The 21,529-nt window shown below is 36.2% G+C and overlaps 1 protein-coding gene across 1 annotated transcript in view; it reads right to left on the bottom strand.

Annotated features, from left to right (window-relative positions):
- The window catches only part of STAG1 (STAG1 cohesin complex component), a 503,309-nt gene that overhangs the window by 218,998 nt on the left and 262,782 nt on the right, over positions 1–21,529 (bottom strand). The window contains exon 6 of the mRNA XM_055413256.2: positions 3,696–3,772. Coding sequence (XP_055269231.1) covers positions 3,696–3,772 — 77 coding nt within the window. The remainder of the gene's footprint in view (positions 1–3,695; positions 3,773–21,529) is intronic.

The raw sequence follows: 21,529 nt of genomic DNA, 5'->3' as shown, positions 1-21,529 counted from the left end.
GGTTACTTTATTGTAAGAATATAGCATATACTACATATAAAACACAAAATACATGGTAATTGACTGTCAATATTATTGGTAAAGTTTCCAGTCAACAGTAGGTATTAGTAGTTAACTTGTGGGAGTGTCAAAAGTTATATTGACAATTTTCAGCTACAGAGGCATTACAGAAACCAATACCCATGTTGTTCAAGCGTCAGCTGACTATGAAACACGTTGTGTTGCAAAGATTCCCCAACATCAATGTCTTACTTAAATATCTGAAAACTACACAAACTGACCTTTGAGAAACTGTATCTAAGAATTTATATATGGAGATCTGATTCTAATAATCTCAGGAAGAAATACAATCACATTTTGCTTTAACTCATGACAACTGACTCCACCAGGAATCAAATATATCTACTGACCTTGAAGAGTTATAGACTGCTTTGGAAATTAACATATTTCTAAATTAGGTTGTTATTACAATTATAAGAGACTTTTGGCCTGGTAGAGATTTGTAGGGCTTTCAAAAAAGGTCATGTAATAACTGGGTATGACTAGTTTATAATAAGGAATAGAAGCTACAGCATACTATTTTTTCAGGCAATAACATACTTTTGACCACCTTTTTCAATTTAAACAGTTTTAATCGAAATGACTTCTACCTCATTTCACCTTTACTTCACTTCGCTATAATACAACATATTCAGTCATTCATTCAACAGAAGTTTAGTGGCTTTTCCCTATTAACTAGGTGTTTTTCTAGGATCTTGGGATCTCATGACTCCTTTCATCAGATATTTCAGAATTTTATCATGAATCATAATTTAAAAACTAACCTCTTTCCACTCCCAAGGAATTAAATGACCTATTTTAGTATTTAAGAAAAAAAAATGTGTATTTAATAATATGCAAGCATTTAAATGCATTCTCAAGTATATACACAGTAGCAAAAGATCAATATCTTTCTAAAGAACTGAAGATAAGAATTTTTGCTATCTGCATCTGAATTATAATTTCATTGAATTCATTACAGTGAACAATGTGTGATTCACTCCCACTTATGCTTATTATGTACTAAGCTCATAAGTCTTACCACTCTGCATCATCAATGACTTTTGCAAATACATAGTCTGTCCCTCCAAAACACAATACCACCTTTTAAACAGAATTTCCACTTGTTCTTGCTTCATTAAATCTTGTCATACTTGCAGACAATTATCATTGTCAGGTCTGGCACATCTTGTTCACTAATATCATCTCTGGAAATTTTGTGTATTTGTTTGTGTGTTTATTTATTTATTCATTATTCTGAGTTCAAATTTTTATTTTTCAAATTGTTTATACAAGAAAATCTCAAGCAAATAAGATCCTATTTTTTAAATGACATTGTTTTAAGCCACCTAATTAAAAGTATTATATATTTAAAATTGAAACTTGAAATATTTATTAAAATTTCTAATCATCACAATTATATTTATTTACTTATACATAGCCCTAGGAAATACCTAATTCTGCTTTAAGTTAATATATTTTAATAACAATAAAAATAATATTAGAACAGAATTGTTCTCAAACAGAATGCTGATTTTTAAAAGTCTTTGATTAGGTCAATAATCTCAAATATTCAGACAAAATGTTTAAGAATATGAAACATGCATTCTGAATAATTTCATTTGTTACACTGTATTCATTTTTGTTTTCCCCTCAGCCTGTTTTCATATATGAAGAGTTCTTATAACTTAAATCTTGGATTCCTCTTTTCACTTACCTTAGAATAATAGTTCTCAATAGTTGTTCTATGTTATAATCATCTGGTGAGCTTTTTAAAAAAAAATCCCTATGCCAAGGTCACATGCCTTCCAAATTAATCAAATGTCTAGGGCATGTTTAAGGGAGCCAGCCATCAGTATCCCAGTGAGACATTAATTTGCAGCTCAAATTTAGTTTGGGAAGTACTGTCTTAAAATAATCATTCCATTATGTGTCAGTCCTGGGAAGGTCCAAGACATATACCACTTTTAAATCTATAATCTGAATCACCTGTATTGCAGGCCACGCATGGGAGAATAGTAGCTGGTGAGTAAACCTACTACTTGCACCTTAACTGTATGTTACCTGGCTTTAACTTCTAACATAAAAACTCGTGTATTTACAACAACAAAAATATGTTTTACTGAACAGCAGCCCCACAGAAATTTCAGAATCTAGGGTTTTTTAATTTTAAAAGTGAACTTGGTGCATAACCTTATATTTCATCATACCCCAATAAAACCTGGTGTAGCACTCTGTAATTAAGAATATTAATATTTAACAGCAATGCATATATATATATATATATATATATATATACACCCCCCGGCAAACTGACTATGAGAAATAAAAATTGACTGTAAATAGTCTCATGTTAGTTGAGGATAAGTGGCCTTAGAGCCAAACCTGAGAGTTTGGATTAGGAACTGTCAGAGCTTTTTGAGATTACAGAAATTAAGGCAAGTGATTCTGAAATATTATGTCCATAGGTTACAATTCAAGGTCTTCCCTATGTCCCATAAATTCTGATTACACAGTCTGAAAGCCAGTGACAGAATGTTTATCTAGAAAGATGCACATTAAAACATTTTGATACTGCTGCTAAAGGTGAACAACTGATGAGAAAAACAAATTGAGCAGCCTACGCTTGAATATTTAGTATGTATTTCTAGTACTTTTTTCAATTAAAAAGAAATACTACTGCTACTATTAATAAAAAACCTAAACCCATCTTACTAAAAGAGTGGACTTATAAGAAAACCAATCCTTGTGGCTAGTGTTGAAGGTCAAAACAAAGGAACACCTATCAGAAAACATAAAATAATACCAAAGGCAGAATGTTAAAACAGGAACTGATGCTGGCCTAAAGCATGACATGAATTGAGTTCACTATAAAGAAATAAAACTGTTAAAGTGTCTCAAAAATAAATATTTGTGACCAGTATAAAACTACTTGAGAGAATATTTAAGTCTTAAAATGGAAAATCATGCATGATTAACTCGTGAAGACTAGCAAAGAAAACTCGTACTCTAAATAGAAATCAGATTATCTCAAGTAGAATGTTCCAAGTGGAAGTACTATACACACACACAGAAAATGGAAATGGGGCGGGGGAGGGCAGAGGGACACATGTCAGTGGCAGGGATACATATAAAATAATTTGGGGAATTACGGATTAAATTTAGGAAATTTTTCACTGTTAGGATTTCTAATAACCTTAAATAAGATAATGTGCTTGAGCTTTGACAATCTCTAAGGTAGGTATAATAGCCAGCCTTCTGACACTTCTTTGACCTCCAAACCCTTTTTTCTTTAAAACATTTAAGAGAACTAGTATTCCACAGAATATTAAACTGTTGGAGGTGCATTTATAAATTCAGGATTTTAGATGGTCTTCAAGAATGAATGTCAAGAATCAACTCATACTTCATACCACTAATTTTCCAACCATTATCAGCCATCAGTCATTATTCAGTGCTACTATCTCCATGAAATGTAATAAAATTTCCAAAGATGATTCACTTTGGAATTAACAGCATGGATTATCACATAAATAAGAAAATAGTATAACTTCTCTTATACTTAGTACCAAGCCAAAACATAACTTAAAATAATCAACATATTCACCATTTACAAGTACAAGCAGGCAATTTATATAAACAGTGAAATGCTATACCTCATCAAATTCTTCAGTCATTTTTCTGATGATTTCTGCATTCTGCATATTTCGAAACATCTCTATTCTCACAGTACCTGTGGAACAACAGATTCTATAGTTAATTTTTCCTCTCCATGCTAAAAGTTAAATTTAACTTGACTACTATTTGGAAAGCTTTATATGAAAGTGATTGAGTGTTTCTTTCTTCCACACACTTTTATTTTAAAGGAATCCCTTAAGAATTTAAAAATTCTTTAAACATTGAAAAAAAAAAAACACCTGAATAACCTATGAATTAGATAAGTCTAAGGAAAAATGTTGAGAAAAGTACTAAAGAAGGAAAAGACAAATAAAACAATGAATTTATGTAGTACAGAGGGCCCTAAAGATGACTTATGATAACCAGATATATGAGACTTCCCTGGTGGCAGATGATGAAGAATTGGCCCGCAAAGCAGGAGACCTAGGTTCGATCCCTGGGCCAAGAAAATCCCAGCTGGCTACCTTAGGCCAAAAAACATCCAAGTATAGAGAATTTTATATCCCTTCAAGGCACCCTCTGTTGTTGTTTTTTTTTTTTTTTGGATCATCAGAATATTCTCCTTTTATTTAAAACTAACTGTTCCTTAACTTAACAATACTTTCAGTCAAATCTGTTTTCTCTGAAGATGCCAGGAACTTCTACATAAGGATCAAACAAAGAAAAAGCTGTAAACCCCCTTTCATTCCTTCATACTTCTACCTTACTTTACTTTTATCTCAAATATGGCAATGTAAGTATTATCACTCTTATAAGAATGAGTGGTTTACACTGAAAATCTATGTTAAAAATAACAGAATTTAAAGAAAACTGAAACAAGCTTCAAAATTAATTTAGATACAAAGAATTCTGACATAATAATTAAAGGAGTTTCTGTTTTAGTTGGATAGATGTGTTGGACGCTAAGCCGTGTCTGACTCTTGTGACCCCATGGACTGTAGCCCACCAGGCTTCTCTGTCCATGGAAATTTCTCAGGCAAGAATACTGGGGTCAGTTGCCATTTTCTGATCCAGGAGATCTTCCTGATGCAGGGATCCTGCATTGGCAGGCGGATTCTTTACCACTGAGTCACCTGGGAAGCTCAGTAATTAAATGAGGTTCAGTTTCAACTGCATAAATGTAAAGTATTCAAGTTAAAAATCACAAGAATAATACTCAATAAACTGTAGGAAAATAATTAATTTATAACTTCTGATAGGCTCCTTGCAAATGATTAATATCAGCTCTATCTGAAGTCACAATTAGGAATGGAGGCAGGTCGAGTCTCTGAGTTGTACTATATGAAACAGCATAGAGCAATGAATTTGCCATTAAAGTCAAACCGTGATCTAGAATCAGAGTCTTAAAAAAACAGCAGTGGCATATTTAGCTCTTATTTAACTTAATTTTACTAATCTTAAAATGAGAAAAATTGTATTTGTCCTATCTTTAAATCAGAACCATTTTACAGCACATTTTATTTATTGATACATAGCTCTTATTAATTGTCAACAGGTATTCCAAATATTCAACTGTAGAAATGATAGGTTGGAATGAGAATGAAAAGGAAAAATGTTTTTAAATAGTTCTTCCCCTTAAAAGTTCTTAAAAACTTCCAATAATTTCTGGAAATATGCAATTTCCAAAAAAAAAAAAAAAGGAGAAAAATTTTACTATGATTTAAAATTTTATGAGAAAAAGAGTAATGCAGAGTATTCAGCAGCATTGAAAATAGGCTGTTTATGTACTATAGAACAGTCTATATTTTCAGAGGATTGAAAAAAATTATATAAAACAAAAATTTGCTAAACTGGTAAGTGAGCTCAAATAAAAATAACTTTCTGTTAGATATTCTTAAAAATCACTGAATTACATAAAATTGTTTATATTTAACTTTGCATGGGTCATGAAATATTGCACCAAACTGAAATAGATTTCCATAGATAAAAAGTAAGTCATTTCAGGAGTTAATTCATGGTACTCTTGATAAGTGGAAGGACTCATGCTGAAGCTAAAGTTTTAATATTTTGGCCACCTGATGCGAAGAGCTGACTCACTGGAAAAGACCCTGATGCTGGGAAAGATTGAGAGCAGAAAGAGAAGGGAGCGACAGAGGATGAGATAGCTGGATGGCATCACCCACTCAATGGACGTGAATCTGAGCAAAATCAGGGAGGTAGTGAAGAACACAGAAGTCTGGCGTACTGCAGTTCATGGGGTCACAAAGAGTTGGATATGACTTAGCAACTGAACAACAACAACATTTGATAAGTAAAATTACATTCATCTGTACTTATAAAGCAAAAGAAATAAAATTAGATGTTAAAATTATTAAACATGAGAAAAACTGTTCTTAGGGGGACAGAAATATTTTAGATCTTGAATAGAGTGTCATCAATATGGCTGTATGCATTTGTCAAAAGCTATCTATCTATATACTCTGGTGACTTTTAACGCATGGAAATTAGATGGTGGTAAAGTTGAGTCTTTAAAAATTTAAGAAAAAGGACAAAGCTAACCCTACTTCTTCAGTAATGAGTTGCACATATCACTGTTAAAATATTTCCAATGTAAATAATGCTCAACTACTCAATTTCCATAATTGACAAGGCAGTTTTCACATAGTGTGGAGTTTTAAATATATTTTCAATAAAATAGCTATGTTAGTTCATAAAGGGAGGACTATTTCACGGCATCAATTTAATGTGGTGAAGGGAAAGGCAACAAAACAGCAACCTGTATTAAAAGCAATATAAAAAACTTTAAAGATGACTATAATATACAAAAAACAATTACTAACAAAATAAAATCAGATGTTTAAAAGTCATACTTTTTAAAATGAACAGAAGCTTTGCATTGATATTTTTTAAGAAAGAAATTACCTTTGCTGCCATAATGACTGTGCCAAAGATGACCTCATTTACTTATCTTCCTCCTGTTCATTCTTCTCCAACTGAGTCCCACAATTCTACTGAAACTGCTTCCTCACACCGGTTATCTCTGAACTGCTACATCAAACAATCTTAGTAATAATCTATCTATTCTATTAAAAGCATTTGTTTATTTCATTGGTTCTTATAGAATTATATATTTGTGCTATATTTTCTGTTGATTTGTTTTGATTTCTTTCACTTACTTTTAGGCATTTAACATGTATTTAAAATACAGGTATTTTCTAAAGCTCCATTCAAGCATTCTTTGTCCATTTTTAAATTTTCTAGCCTGGAAACGGCCTCCATCTAGCTCTCCCAATAGAAAAAAGTATAGCTGGGACCACTATTTACTGATCTTTTTATTTTTCCATGAGCCTTGAAAACTTTCTGACATCTTAAGTTCCTCTGTCCTATTTTCTTTGATAATAACAATGAAGAATATTCAAGACTAATTTTCAAAATACATTAAAAAGCTAACCTCAGTTCATTTTTGGACTCTTCGTTCTTAAATATGAATATTTCTAATGGATTATCCTAAGATTATAGAGAATAAAGCTAAATAAATCTGAAATAATTCAGATTTATTGAAACAAAACTATACGAAAATATAGAATAAAAAAGAGTAAAGATCATCTTTCAAGCCCTTAAATACTAGCAAGTTACCTAAGAGAATCCTAAAAGAATAAGCCACCAATTTACATATTTTATGAAAGGTTGTTTCAGCAGGCTCTCCAGACAGGATTGTAGTTTTAATAAAGAAAAAGGAAGAACTTTGAAAATTGTCATTTTAAACTATGAATAATTTTAGAAACAGAAGTAAAATCAGAAATCTACCTGCAAATTCTTGATCATTTAAATTATGTCAAACACTGATGACAGCAGAAATTGATACAATCCCTGTGGGATGTGATTTCACAAATGTCTACAAAAATTACAAATTTATATTCCTTTTTGCCTTGATATTGTACTTGTTGCGAAGTATTCATAAAATCACATGTGTGCAAAATAATGAATACACAAGGTTATGCCCTGAAGCATAGTTTGCAACAATAAAGGTAAACACCCCATTTCCCCATAAATAAGAATCTGATTAAGTAAAAACGGTGATGGTAATGACAATGGTGGCAGGCAACATTTGGCTGCTCACTACCAACTAGGCACTGTATTAAAAAGTGCTTAAACTTCACAACAACCTTATTCAGAATATTTTTCTTCCATTTACAGATGAGAAACTTGAGACACTTAAGAGATTTAGCAACTTGTTGAAGGCTTTTCCAGCAGCAGATCCACGGCCTATATGTAGGTAGACTGGCAATAGATCCATGGAAGCCACTACTATTAAACGGCTCTTAAAGTCAACGGAAGCCATGGATATAAAATACAAAATTATCTATGACTGATATAAAAAGATCTGTAGAATATATTCATACACAAAGAAGAGAGGTATAGGTTCTAGTTCAAGATGGCAACACAGGAAGATCCTGAACTCACCCTCTCCCATGGAGATAGTCAACAATTACATATGCAAAGACTTCCTCTTAAAGAAAACCTGAAGGTTGGCTGAATGATGATTATGTATCCGGCAAAAGAAGAAAATCCCATCAAAGCAGCAAGACAGGCTGGCACTAAATATCATCAAATGTGGCACAAGATAAAACCAATCTACACTGCAGTGACCTACAACTTGGAGGGAACTCAAAACCAGAGCTTCTCCCTGAGGAGTGAAGGGCTCAAACCCCACATCAGGCATGCCAAATTTTAAGATACACCCTTGAGAGATGAACCCCATCCAAAAAAATCTACTTTTGAAAATCAACAAGGATCGCATCTTGAGACCCATAAAACAGCATCGAGCAGGAAGTTCTAAAAGGGCCTGTACAACTTGAACTCTTCCACCCAGGGCTCAGCTCAGAGGTAGGTTAAGGTAACTAAAACTTAAAGCAAATAAGCATCACGTGCTTATATTAAAACCATGGCCTAAGAGGCAGGCACATAATTTAACACATGCACATCTAGGAGCCTGCTGGAACATTCTCTGGGGTCAGAGAGTAGTGGGCACCATTTTTATACTTTCCCTTTGCCATGCTCTGGAGCACCAATATCTCCTGGAAAGGGGCCTACATGTGCCTGATGTCCTAATTTTTGCAGCTGCTGCCGACAATGTAATTCTTGATTACCTGGATCTGGAGGTCAGGGCAGTTTGCATTCCTGATCACATGGAACTGTAACAATCAGTGTCACCAGAACGGAGCTCCTATCCACCCGGTGCCATGATTTTTGTGACTGCTGCTAGGGGGACACCTTTGTTTCACTTGACTTTAGAGACCAGTGGGACTTAAAATTGTAGATCTCTCAACACCTTAGCCATTGAAGAAAGAGTTCTAAATCAGCAACCACTTCCAGTGAATAGGAAGAGGCAACAGATCCAAGAGTTTAATCTTTCTGTGAAAGAGATCTATTAGCTAGTAATTACGATTGTGACCGGAGGGGCAGGGTTCTCTTTAAACAAATATCTAGGGACTGAGCATTCCTTGTTCAATGATTTCAGACAGACGGCACTATATTCACCCTCACTCTCTGAAGTGTTCTAGAGCACCAGAGTCTACTGGGAGGAACGTTTACATGTATCTGGTGCCCTGTTTTTTTGTGTTTAACACCTGAGATTTTACAAATGGAACTCATGGCTACCTGATCACCTTGTCTGACAGAAGGGGCTGGGGTACCTGGGTGATGGACTGTGGCAGTTAGAGGGATGATTCTGGGCAGGTTAACACGCATAGACCACTGCACAAATAGTTGCCTGAAAGACATTTCCAGTCTATGAAAGAGGCTACTTTACTTCTCTCGGACCTTTGGATTGACAAAAAGGCTTAGGATTTGACACACATGTAGCAGCATATATGGAGCGGCTCTGTAGTCTGTAGACTGTGGATGTCATTTTGATGCTATCTTTGGCCTTGTCCAATTCGCCATAATCATCTACAAAGAAGTTATACACTCATCTGAAGCCTTGATTTTTGTGATTGCTCTCCAAGATATACTTTCAGATTGCCTGGCTCTGGTAACTGGTGGGTCTTATGCTTGCAGTCTTTTAGGACTGTATATATTATATCTACATATTTTTAAAAGCTGTTAGCTGATGGCCTGGCTTCTAGTCACCCTGAATGGAGGGGTGAAATATTCCACTTTGAGCCAGTGACAGGCATTGGCACATACTCAACTACTGAAAGCTATTAAAAATATGTTAGGCTGCTTCGACAACAAACAGAGGTTTGACAGATAACAAATAGTTAGGGAAAGGTTGAAAAAAAGGTTCATCTCCTACACGAGGCTACTCTCTCATATCTACAAGGGATGGTTATTTCACCCACTGTATAGCAACCAACAGTTGAGCAAAAGGAAGAAGCAGAGGAGTATGTTCCAAATGGAAGAACTACATTTTACCTTGTAAAGTAAAACTCATAAAGATATTCACTGAAATGGGGAGAATATGGGATAAATAATTGAGAACTTCAACAAGAGATGGAAAATATAAAAAGGTAACCAATACAACCACAGAGATGAAGAAGACAGCAACAGAATTGATAAGTACACTAAACTGGTGTAAGAGAAGACAAATGAAATTGAAGAAAGATTGATCAACTCAAAAACAAAACACTGGAACTTAAACAATGAACTGGAACTTCATCACAGCAGCAAAAATAAAAAACAATGAAAATAGCTTAAGTGATTTATGTTCAGTTCAGTTGCTCAGTCATGTCCGACTCTGTGACCCAATGAACCGCAGCATGCCAGGACTCCCTGTTCATCACCAACTCCCGGAGTCCACCCAAACCCATGTCCACTGAGTTGGTGATGCCATCCAACCATCTCATCCTCTATCATCCCCTTCTCTCCTGCCCTCGATCTTTCCCAGCATCAGAGTCTTTTCAAATGAGTCAGCTCTTTGCATCAGGTGTTCAAAGTATTGGAGTTTCAGCTTCAACATCAGTCCTTTCAATGAACACTCAGGACTAATTTCCTTTAGGATGGACTGGTTGAATCTCTTTGCAGTCCAAGGGACTCTCAAGAGTCTTCCCCAACACCACAGTTCAAAGCATCAATTCGTCGGTGCTTAGCTTTCCTTACTGTCCAACTCTCACATCCATATATGACCACTGGAAAAACCACAGCCTTGACTAGATGGACCTTTGTTGACAAAGCAATGTCTCTGCTTTTTAATATGCTGTCTAGGTTGGTCATGACTTTGCTTCTAAGGAGTTACTGTCTTTTAATTTCATGGCTTCTATCACCATCTGCAGTGATTCTGGAGCCCAGAAAAATAAAGTTGGTCACTGTTTCCACTGTTTCCCCATCTACTTGCCATGAAGTGATGGGACCGAATGCCATGATCTTAGTTTTCTGAATGTTGAGCTTCAAGCCAACTTTTTGACTCTCCTCTTTCACTTTCATCAAGAGGCTCTTTAATTCTGCTTCACTTTCTCCCATAACGGTGGTGTCATCTGCATATCTGAGGTTATTGATATTTCTCCCAGCAACCTTGATTATGGGATGGTACCCAATATACTAACATTCACATTTTAGGTCTCCCAGGAGAAGAGGGCAAGAAAGGAGCAAAATTCAGACATCCAAGTCCTAGAAGCCCAGAGAATACCAAATAAGATGAATTGAAAATGGCTCAAAGGAAGGCACATTATAAAATGTTAAAAGTTAAAGACAAAAGAATAATGCTAAAAACAACAGGAGAAAAGCAACTGGCTATACACAAAGACTTCCCATGAGACTTTGAACACACTTTTCAGAAAAAACTCTACAGGCCAGAAGGGAATGCATGATATATTCAAAGTGGTAGAAAAAAAAGTGGTTTGTAACCAAGCAAACTCCACCTGGAAGAGTTCTAATTCACAAATGAAGATGGGGGTGTTTTCTAGGCAAGCAAAAGCTAAAGGAATCTATACCATTAAATCAGTCTACAAGAAATGTTTAACGGACATCTTTAAGATGAAAGGAAACAACACTACTTAGTTATCAGAACACATATGAAATAATAAATCTCACTGAAAAGCAAATACTTAGTAAATTAGTAGATTAATAACTTGCATGTAAATAATTAGTTAAGAAATACATAAGCTTTTCAAAATGTTAAGTATAACATCACAAATATAAAACATGGAGTGTGAGGACAGAATAGACATACTGAGCCTTAAAATAGGATGAAACATAAGTTATTATCCACTTAAAATGCTGTTATAAATCTCATGGTAATCCAAAGCAAAAACCTATACTATAAATACACAGAAAATAAAGAAATACACACCTACCACTAGAAAAAGTTATCAAACTACAAAGGAGATGCAGAGAAGAAGAAAGAAACAGATAACTACAAGAACAGCTAGGAAACAAGAAAAAGGCAGTAAGAAAAAATCTATCAGTAACTACTTTTAGTGTAAGTGGACTAAATTCTCCAACCAAAAGACATGGAGTAGCTGAGTAAATTAAAAACCAAGTTCCTTCTTCGTGCTGCTGACATAAGACACACTAGATGTAAAGACACACAGATTGAAGTAAAGGTACACAAACACTATGCCATGTAAATAAAAACTAAAATAAAGCTGGGATAGATATTCACACATCACACAATACAGACTTAAGTAGAAGACAATTAATGGAGACAATTAAGTAAGAGACAATATAATAAAAATATAATTTAATGTGCAAAATAATGGTAAAGAGGTCATCCAACAAAAAATATAACACCTGAAAATATTTATGCATGAAAGAATTAAAGCAACTAATAAAAGAAACAAAGTGAGAAAGAGAAAGTGATATATAACAGAAGACTTTCATAACTTAAGAAAATAATTGCCATAAATGAAGTATTAGAGCAGATGGACTTAACAGATATACGTGGAACATTCCATCCAAAATCAACATTTTTTTCTAGTGCACAGGAAACATATTCTTAGATCATATGTTAGGCCATAAAACAAGTTTTATTAAATTCAAATGATTCATGGGGTCGCAAAGAGTCGGACAGGACGAAGTAACTGAACTGAACTGAACTGAAAGTTGTCTGGAAAGTTGGCAGAGAAGATGGGTTTCCCTGTTGGCTCAGATGGTAAAGAATCCACCTGCAATGCAGGAGATCTGGGCTGGGAAGATCCCCTGGAGTAGGGCAGGGCAACCCTCTCCAGTATTCTTACCTGGAGAATTCCCACGGACAGAGGAGCCTGGCTGGCTACAGTCCATGGGGTCACAAAGAGTTGTATACAACCGAGCAACTAAAAACACAGCACAATGTTGTGTGGAAAATTGGCATAGTAGATGAACATGACCTCACCCTTTCTGACAAAAACACTATAATCACAACTAAATCCTGAATAACCATGGTGGAGGGGCAGGAGCATGCTGGAAGCTACAAAAAACATACCTGAGATTCAAATAAAAAGAAGAAATGACAATGACACAGTAGGAGGGGTGGAATCACAATAAAATCAAATCCCATACTTGCCAGATTGATGAGCCACAAAGTGGTAAATAATTATACCCACAGAAGTTCCCCCTTGGTAGTGAAAGCCCTGGGTCCAGGTCAAACTTCCAAGGTTTGGGGTCTGGCAACAAGGCGAAGGGCCCCCAGAGAATCTGGCATTGAAGGTCAGTGGGGTAAGATCACAGAGTTTTCATAGGAATGTAGAAAACAAACTCCACTCTTGGAGGGTGCACACACGGTCCCACACACAACAGCACATAGGAAAAAAAAGCAGTGACCACATAAGAGTCTGGGCTAGACCTACCTTTTAGAATTGGATGGTCTTCTGCAGGGGTGGCATGGGGCGGGGGGGTGGTGGCTGTTGCTGACTGCAGGGATAAACACACTGGCAGTTTTGGCAAATATTCACTCATATAAGCCCTCCAGGAAACCATCATGTTCTCCCCAAGACCTAGCCTAACCCAACAGCCTGTAGGCTTCAGTGCTGGAAGGCCTCAGGCCACATAACCAGCAGAGCCCCACCCAACAAAAGACAGGCTGCTTAGGTCTTCCTGAGCACAGTGCTGCCCATCAGAAGAACAGGACTCAGCTCCATCCACCAGCGAAAGCAGGAATAAACCCTCCCACAAAGAAGCCTGCACAAGCATCTCAGACAGCCTCATCCAGCAAAAGGCAAAAACAGAAGGAGAAAGAAACTACAATTTTGTAGCCTGTGAAACAGAAACTGTAATAAAAGAAAAGCAGACAAAATGAGATGGTAGAGGAATATACTGCCAATGAAGAACATGACAAAACCTCAGGAAAGTAATGAAGTGAAGTCCAAATAGGAAATCTACTGGAGAAAGAATACAGAGTAAAGAAAAGGCAAGATTTCATGAAAAAAAAAAATGGAGGCAAAGATTAAGCAAATGCAAGAAATGTTTCAGTTCAGTTCAGTTCAGCTCAGTCGTGTCTGACTCTTTGTGACCCCATGAAGCACAGCACGCCAGGCCTCCCTGTCCATCACCAACTCCCGGAGTTCACTCAAACTCATGTCCACCGAGCCGGTGATGACATCCAGCCATCTTATTCTCTGTCGTCCCCGTCGCCTCCCACCCCCAATCCCTCCCACCATCAAAGTCTTCTCCAGTGAGTCAACTCGTCACATGAGGTGGCCGAAGTATTGGAGTTTCAGCTTTAGCATCAGTGCTTCCAACGAACACCCAGGACTGATCTCCCCTAGAATGGACTGGTTGGATCTCCTTGAAGTCCAAGGGACTCTTAAGAGTCTTCTCCAGGTTCAAAAGCATCAATGCTTCAGCGATCAGCTTTCTTCACAGTCCAACTCTCACATCCATACATGACCACGGGAAAAACCATAGCCTTGACTAGATGGACCTTGGTTGGTAAAGTAGTGTCTCTGCTTTTTAATATGCTATCAAGGTTGGTCATAACTTTCCTTCCAAGGAGTAAGCGTCTTTTAATTTTATGGCTGAAATCAGCATGCGCAGTGATTTTGGAGCCCTAAAAAATAAAGTCTGACACTGTTTCCACTATTAACAAAGACCTAACAGAACAAAAGAGAGAAGAACAATACAATAACTGAAATAAAAAAGACAACAGAAGAAACCAACAGCAGAATAACTGAATCAGAAGAACAGACAAATAAGCTGCAAGAAAAGAATGGTGGAAATCACATTTGCAGAACAGAATAAATTTTAAAAAAAAGAATGAAAACAGCCTCAGAAGCTCTGGGACACCATTAAATGCACTAATTTGCATTACAGGAGTCCTAGAAGAAGAGAGAGTGAGGACCTAAGAGAATATTTGAAGAGATACAAGAAAACTCCCTTAACATGGGAACAGAAACAGTCATCCGAGTTCAGGAAGTGCAGCAAGTTCCAGGCAGGATAAACCCAAAAAGGAATACACTGAGACACAGTAATCAGACAAAAATCAAATATAGAAAAAATATTTTTTTAAAAAACATAAGAAAAGCAAGAAGTAACATATAAGGGATATCCCTCCCATTAGGGTATCAGCTGATTTCTTAGCAGAAACTCTGCAGACAAGAAGGGAGTGGAATGATATATTTAAAGAGATGAATGGGTAAAACCTACAACCAAGAATTTCTTGTCTTGCAAGGCTCTCATTCAGATTCAACAAAAAATAAAATAAAAAACTTTACAGACAAGCAAAAACTAAGAGAATTCAGCATCATGAAACCACCTTTGCAAAAAAAGCTATGAGAACTTACCTAAGTGAAAAACAAAAGACCACTACCAGAAACAAGACCACTACTATGAATGGAAAAATTCACTGGTAAAGCCAAATATAAAATAAAGGTAGGAATTCATCTGCATACACATAGGATAACAAAACCACCAACTGTGAGGAGAGCAACAAATGCAGAATATCAGAAAGGCAACTGAATTTAAAAGGCAGCAACTTAGAATATTCTTGTTTTAGATTGCTATATCAAAACCTCACAGGAACTTCCCTGGTGGTCCAGTGGTTAAGACTCCATGATCCCAAAGCAGGGGACACGGAACTGATCCCTAGTCAAGGAGCTAGGATCCCCACATGCTGAACAGCAGGGCCAAAACAAAAATATCCCCCACTCCATCCTTTGGGCCTTCCCACTAATTAGGATTCTTCCTTCCAACGCATGGGATGCATGTTGGATCTCCGATCAAGGAGCTAAGATCATAAACGTGTCATGGCCAAAAAAAAAATCAAAACAGAAAACAAAAAAAATGCTATGAAAAATTCAATAAAAAATTTAAAAATGCTACACATAAAAGCTAAAACAAACCGTCACAATAAACACAAATAGAAACTCTAACAGATAAATAGACACACACAGAGAGAAATCCAAATACAACACTAAAGTTAACTATCATATCAGTAGAGAAGAGAACAAAACAGGGAGGGAAGAAAAGAAAGACCTACAAAAACAAATCCAAAGCAATCAACAAAATGGAAATAGTAACATACATTGAGATACCTACCTTAAATGAAAATGGATTAAATGCTTCAACCAAAAGACACAGACTGGATAAATAGATACAAAATCAAAACTTGTACATATACTGTCTACAAAAGACACACTTCAAATCTAGGGACATACAGTCTGAAAGTGAGGGATGGAAAAAAGTATTTTGTGCAAATGGAAATCAAAAGAAAGTTGGAATAGCAACACATATCAGACAAAGGACACTTTGAAATAAAGACTATTACAAGAGACAAACACTATATAATGATCAAGGGAAAAATTCAAGAAAAATACATTACAACTACAAACATATATGCACCCAGCATAGGAACACCCCAACATATAATAGAAATATTAAGAGCCATAAAAGGAAAAATTGGCATTAACGCAATAACAGAGGGTTAAGACCCCACTTTCGTCAATGTACAGATCATCCAGACAGAAGATCAATAAAGAAACACAGGTCTTAAATGGCATGTTAGACCAGATTGTCTTCACTGATATTTATGGAGCATATAATTCAAAAGCCACAGAAAGACATTCTTCTGAAGTGCTCATGGAATATTTTCTAGGACTGATCACATGCTGGGCCACAAAACAAACCTTGGTAAATTTAAGAAAATTGAAATCATATCCAGTATCTTTTCTGACCACAATGCTCATGAGATTAGAAACCAAGGATAGCAAAAAACTATAAAATACACAAACAAGTGGAGGCAAAACATGCTACTAAATATGGATCCTAGGTGGCAATAGTGGTAAAGAATCCACCTGCCAATGAAGGAGACACAAGACACATGGGTTCAATCCCCAGGTCAGGAAGATTCCCTGAAGTAAGAAATAGCAAACCACTCTAGTATTCTTGCCTGGAAAATATCCTGGGCAGAGTAGCTTATTGGGTTTCAGTTCATGGGGTTGAAAAGAGTTGGACATGACTGAGCAACTGAGCATAGCATAGTAATTACGAAGCTGTGAAAAACCAAAGAAATTTAAAAATATCTAGAGACAAATGATAATGGAAACACAAATATCTAAAACCTATGGGGTACCATAAAAGCTGTTCTAAGAGGGGATCACAATAAACTGTGGAAAATTCTAAAAGAGATGGGAATACCAGACCACCTGACCTGCCTCTTGAGAAACCTATATGCAGGTCAGGAAGCAACAGTTAGAACTGGACATGAACAACAGACTGGTTCCAAATAGGAAAAGGAGTACGTCAAGGTTGTGTATTGTCACCCTTCTTATTTAACTTATATGCAGAGTACATCATGAGGAATGCTGGGCTGGAAGAAGCACAAGTTTGAATCAAGATCGCTGGGAGAAATATCAATAACCTCAGATATGCAGATGACACTACCCTTATGGCAGAAAGTGAAGAGGAACTAAAAAGCCTCTTGATGAAAATGAAAGAGGAGAGTGAAAAAGTTGGCTTGAAGCTCAACATTCAGAAAACTAAGATCATTGCATCTGGTCCCATCTCTTCATGGGAAATAGATGGGGAAACAGTGGAAACAGTGTCAGACTTTATTTTTGGGGGCTCGAAAATCACTGCGGAAGGTGACTGCAGCCATGAAATTAAAAGACACTTACTCCTTGAAAGGAAAGTTGTGACCAACCTAGACAGCATTATTAAAAAGCAGAGACATTACTTTGCCAACAAAGGTCCGTCTAGTCAAGGCTATGTTTTTTTTTTCTTTCTAGCTTTTTTTTTTTAATTTATTTTATTGGAGGCAAATTACCTTACATTAATATATGGGTTGTTTTGCCATACACTGACATGAATCTGCTCCGGGGGTACATGTGTTCTCTTTCTTGAACCCCCCTCCCACCTCCCTCTTCCCCATATCCTCCCTCCATGTCATCCCCGTGCACCAGCCCCAAGCATCCTGTACCATGTGTCGAACCTGGACTGGTCACTTATGATAATATACATGCTACAATGCCGTTCTCCCCAATCATCCCACCTTCACCCTCTCCCACAGAATCCCAAAGACTGTTCTATATGCCTATGTCTCTTTTGCAGTCTCGGAAACAGGGTTCAGGTTACCATCTTTCTAAATTCCATATATATGCGTTAGTATACTGTATTTATGTTTTTCTTTCTGGCTTACTTCACTCTGTATAATTGGCTCCAATTTCATCCACCTCATTAAAACTGATTCAAATGCATTCTTTTTGATGGCTGAATAATACTCCATTGTGTATATGTACCAAAGCTTTCTTATCCATTCGTCTGCAGATGGACATCTAGGTTGCTTCCAAGTCCTGGCTATTATAAACAGTGCTGCAATGAACATTGGAGTACATGTGTCTCTTTCAATTCTGGTTTCCTCGGTGTGTAGCCCAGGAGTGCGATTGCTGGATCATATGGCAGATCTATTTCCAGTATTTTGAGGAATCTCCACACTGTTCTCTATAGTGGCTGTACTAGTTTGCATTCCCACCAACAGTGTAAGAGGGTTCCCTTCTCTCCACACCCTCTCCAGCATTTATTGCATGTAGACTTTTGGATAGCAGCCATTCTGACTGGTGTGAAATGGTATCTCATTGTGGTTTTGATTTGCATTTCTCTGATTATGAGGGATGTTGAGCATTTTTTCATGTGTTTGTTAGCCATCTTTATGTCTTCTTTGGAGAAATGTCTGTTTATTTCTTTGGCCCATTTTTTGATTGGGTCACTTAGTTTTCTGGAATTGACCTGAAGGAGCTGCTTGTATATTTTGGAGATTAATTCTTTATCAGTTGCTTCATTTGCTATTATTTTCTCCCATTCTGAAGGCTGTCTTTTCACCTTGCTTATAGTTTCCTTTGCTGTGCAGAAGTTTTTGATTTTAATTAGGTCCCATTTGTTTATTTTTGCTTTTATCTCCAATATTCTGGGAGGTGGGTCTTGGAGGATCCTGCTGTGATTTATGTCAGAGAGTGTTTTGCATACGTTCTCCTCTAGGAGTTTTATAGAATCTGGTCTTACATTTAGCTCTCTAATCCATTTTGAGTTTATTTTGGTGTATGGTGTTAGGAAGTGTTCTAGTTTCATTCTTTTACAAGTGGCTGACCAGTTTCCCCAGCATCACTTGTTAAAGAGATTGTCTTTTCTCCACTGAATATTCTTGCTTCCTTTGTCGAAGATAAGGTGTCCATAGGTGCGTGGATTTATCTCTGGGCTTTCTATTTTGTTCCATTGATCTATATTTCTGTCTTTATGCCAGTACCATACTGTCTCGATGACTGTGGCTTTGTAGTAGAGCCTGAAGTATGGCAGGTTAATTCCTCCAGTTCCATTTTTCTTCTTCAAGATTGCTTTGGCTATTCGAGGTTTTTTGTATTTCTATACAAATTGTGAGATTATTTGTTCTAGTTCTGTGAAAAATATCGTTGGTAGCTTGATAGGGATTGCATTGAATGTATAAATTACTTTGGGTAGTATACTCATTTTCACAATATTTATTCTTCCAATCCACAAACACGGTATATTTCTCCATCTATTAGTGTCCTCTTTGATTACTTTCACTAGTGTTTTATAGTTTTCTATGTACAAGTCTTTTGTTTCCTTAGGTAGATATATTCCTAAGTATTTAATTCTTTTCGTTGCAACAGTGAATGGAATAGTTTCCTTAATTTCTCTTTCTATTTTCTCATTATTAGTGTATAGGAATGCAAGGGATTTCTGTGTGTTGATTTTATATCCTGCAACTTAACTTTTAGTTGATTAGCTCTAGTAGTTTTCTGGTAGAGTCTTTAGGGTTTTCTCTGTAGAGGATCATGTCATCAGCGAACAGTGAAAGTTTTACTTCTTCTTTTCCAATTTGTATTCCTTTTATGTCTTTTTCTGCTCTGATTGCTGTAGCCAAAACTTCCAGAACTATGTTGAATAGTAGTGGTGAGAGTGGGCACCCTTGTCTTGTTCCTGACTTTAGGGGAAATGCTTTCAGTTTTTCACCATTGAGGATAATGTTTGCTGTGGGTGTGTCGTATATAGCTTTTATTATGTTGAGATATGTCCCTTCTATTCCCACTTTCTGGAGAGTTTTTATCATAAATGGATGTTGTATTTTGTCAAAGGCTTTCTCTGCATCTATTGAGGTACTCTTATGATTTTTATTTTTCAGTTTATTAATGTGGTGTATTATGTTGATTGATTTGGGGATATTAAAGAATCCTTGCATTCCTGGGATAAAGCCCACTTGGTCATGATGTATGATCTTCTTAATGTGTTGTTGGATTCTGATTGCTAGAATTTTGTTAAGGATTTTTGTATCTACGTTCATCAGTGATATTGGCCTGTAGTTTTCTTTTTTTGTGGGATCTTTACCAGGTTTTGGGATTAGGGTGATAGTGGCCTCATAGAATGAGTTTGGAAGTTTTCCTTCCTCAGCAATTTTCTGGAAGAGTTTGAGTAGAATAGGTGTTAACTCTTCACAAAAGTTTTGGTAGAATTCAGCTGTGAAGCCGTCTGGACCTGGGCTTTTGTTTGCTGGAAGCTTTCCGATTACTTCCTCTATTTCCGTGCTTGTGATGGGTTTGTTCAGATTTTCTATTTCTTCCTGGTTCAGTTTTGGAAAGTTGTACTTTTCTAGGAATTTGTCCATTTCTTCCAGGTTATTCATTTTATTGCCATATAATTGCTGATAGTATTCTCTAATAATCCTTTGTATTTCTGTGTTGTCAGTTGTGATCTCTCCATTTTCATTTCTAATTTTATTGATTTGGTTCTTCTCCCTTTCTTTCTTGATGAGTCTGGATAGTGGTTTGTCAATTTTATTTACCTTCTCAAAGAACCAGCTTTTGGCTTTATTGATTTTTGCTATGGTCTCTTTTGTTTCTTTTGCATGTACCTCTGCCCTAATTTTTACGATTTCTTTCCTTCTGCTAAGCCTGGGGTTCTTCATTTCTTCCTTTTCTAGTTTCTTTAGATGTAGAATTAGGTTATTTAGTTGACTTTTTTCTTGTTTCTTGAGGTGTGCCTGTATTGCTAAGAACTTCCCCCTTAGCACTACTTTTACAGTGTCCCAGAGGTTTTGGGTTGTTGTGTTTTCATTTTCATTCATTTCTATGCATATTTTGATTTTTCTTTTGATTTCTTCTATGATTTGTTCATTATTCAGCAGCGTGTTGTTCAGCCTCCATATGTTGGCATTTTTAATAGTTTTTCTCCTGTAATTGAGATCTAATCTTATGCATTGTGGTCAGAAAAGATGCTTGGAATGATTTAAATTTTTTTGAATTTACCAAGGCTAGATTTATGGCCCAGGATGTGATCTATCCTGGAAAAGGTTCCGTGTGCACTTGAGAAAAAGGTGAAATTCATTGTTTTGGGGTGAAATGTCCTATAGAGATCTATTAGGTCTAACTGGTCTATTGTATCATTTAAAGTTTGTGTTTCCTTGTTAATTTTCTGTTTAGTTGATCTATCCACAGATGTAAGTGGGGTA

The sequence above is a fragment of the Moschus berezovskii genome, chromosome 1 (assembly GCF_049115385.1).
Source record: "Moschus berezovskii isolate FMDL1 chromosome 1, NW_MosBer_1.0, whole genome shotgun sequence".
Taxonomy (NCBI): domain Eukaryota; kingdom Metazoa; phylum Chordata; class Mammalia; order Artiodactyla; family Moschidae; genus Moschus; species Moschus berezovskii.
The sequence above is the reverse complement of the archived record's forward strand: the minus strand, read 5'-3'. Positions and strand labels throughout refer to the sequence as shown.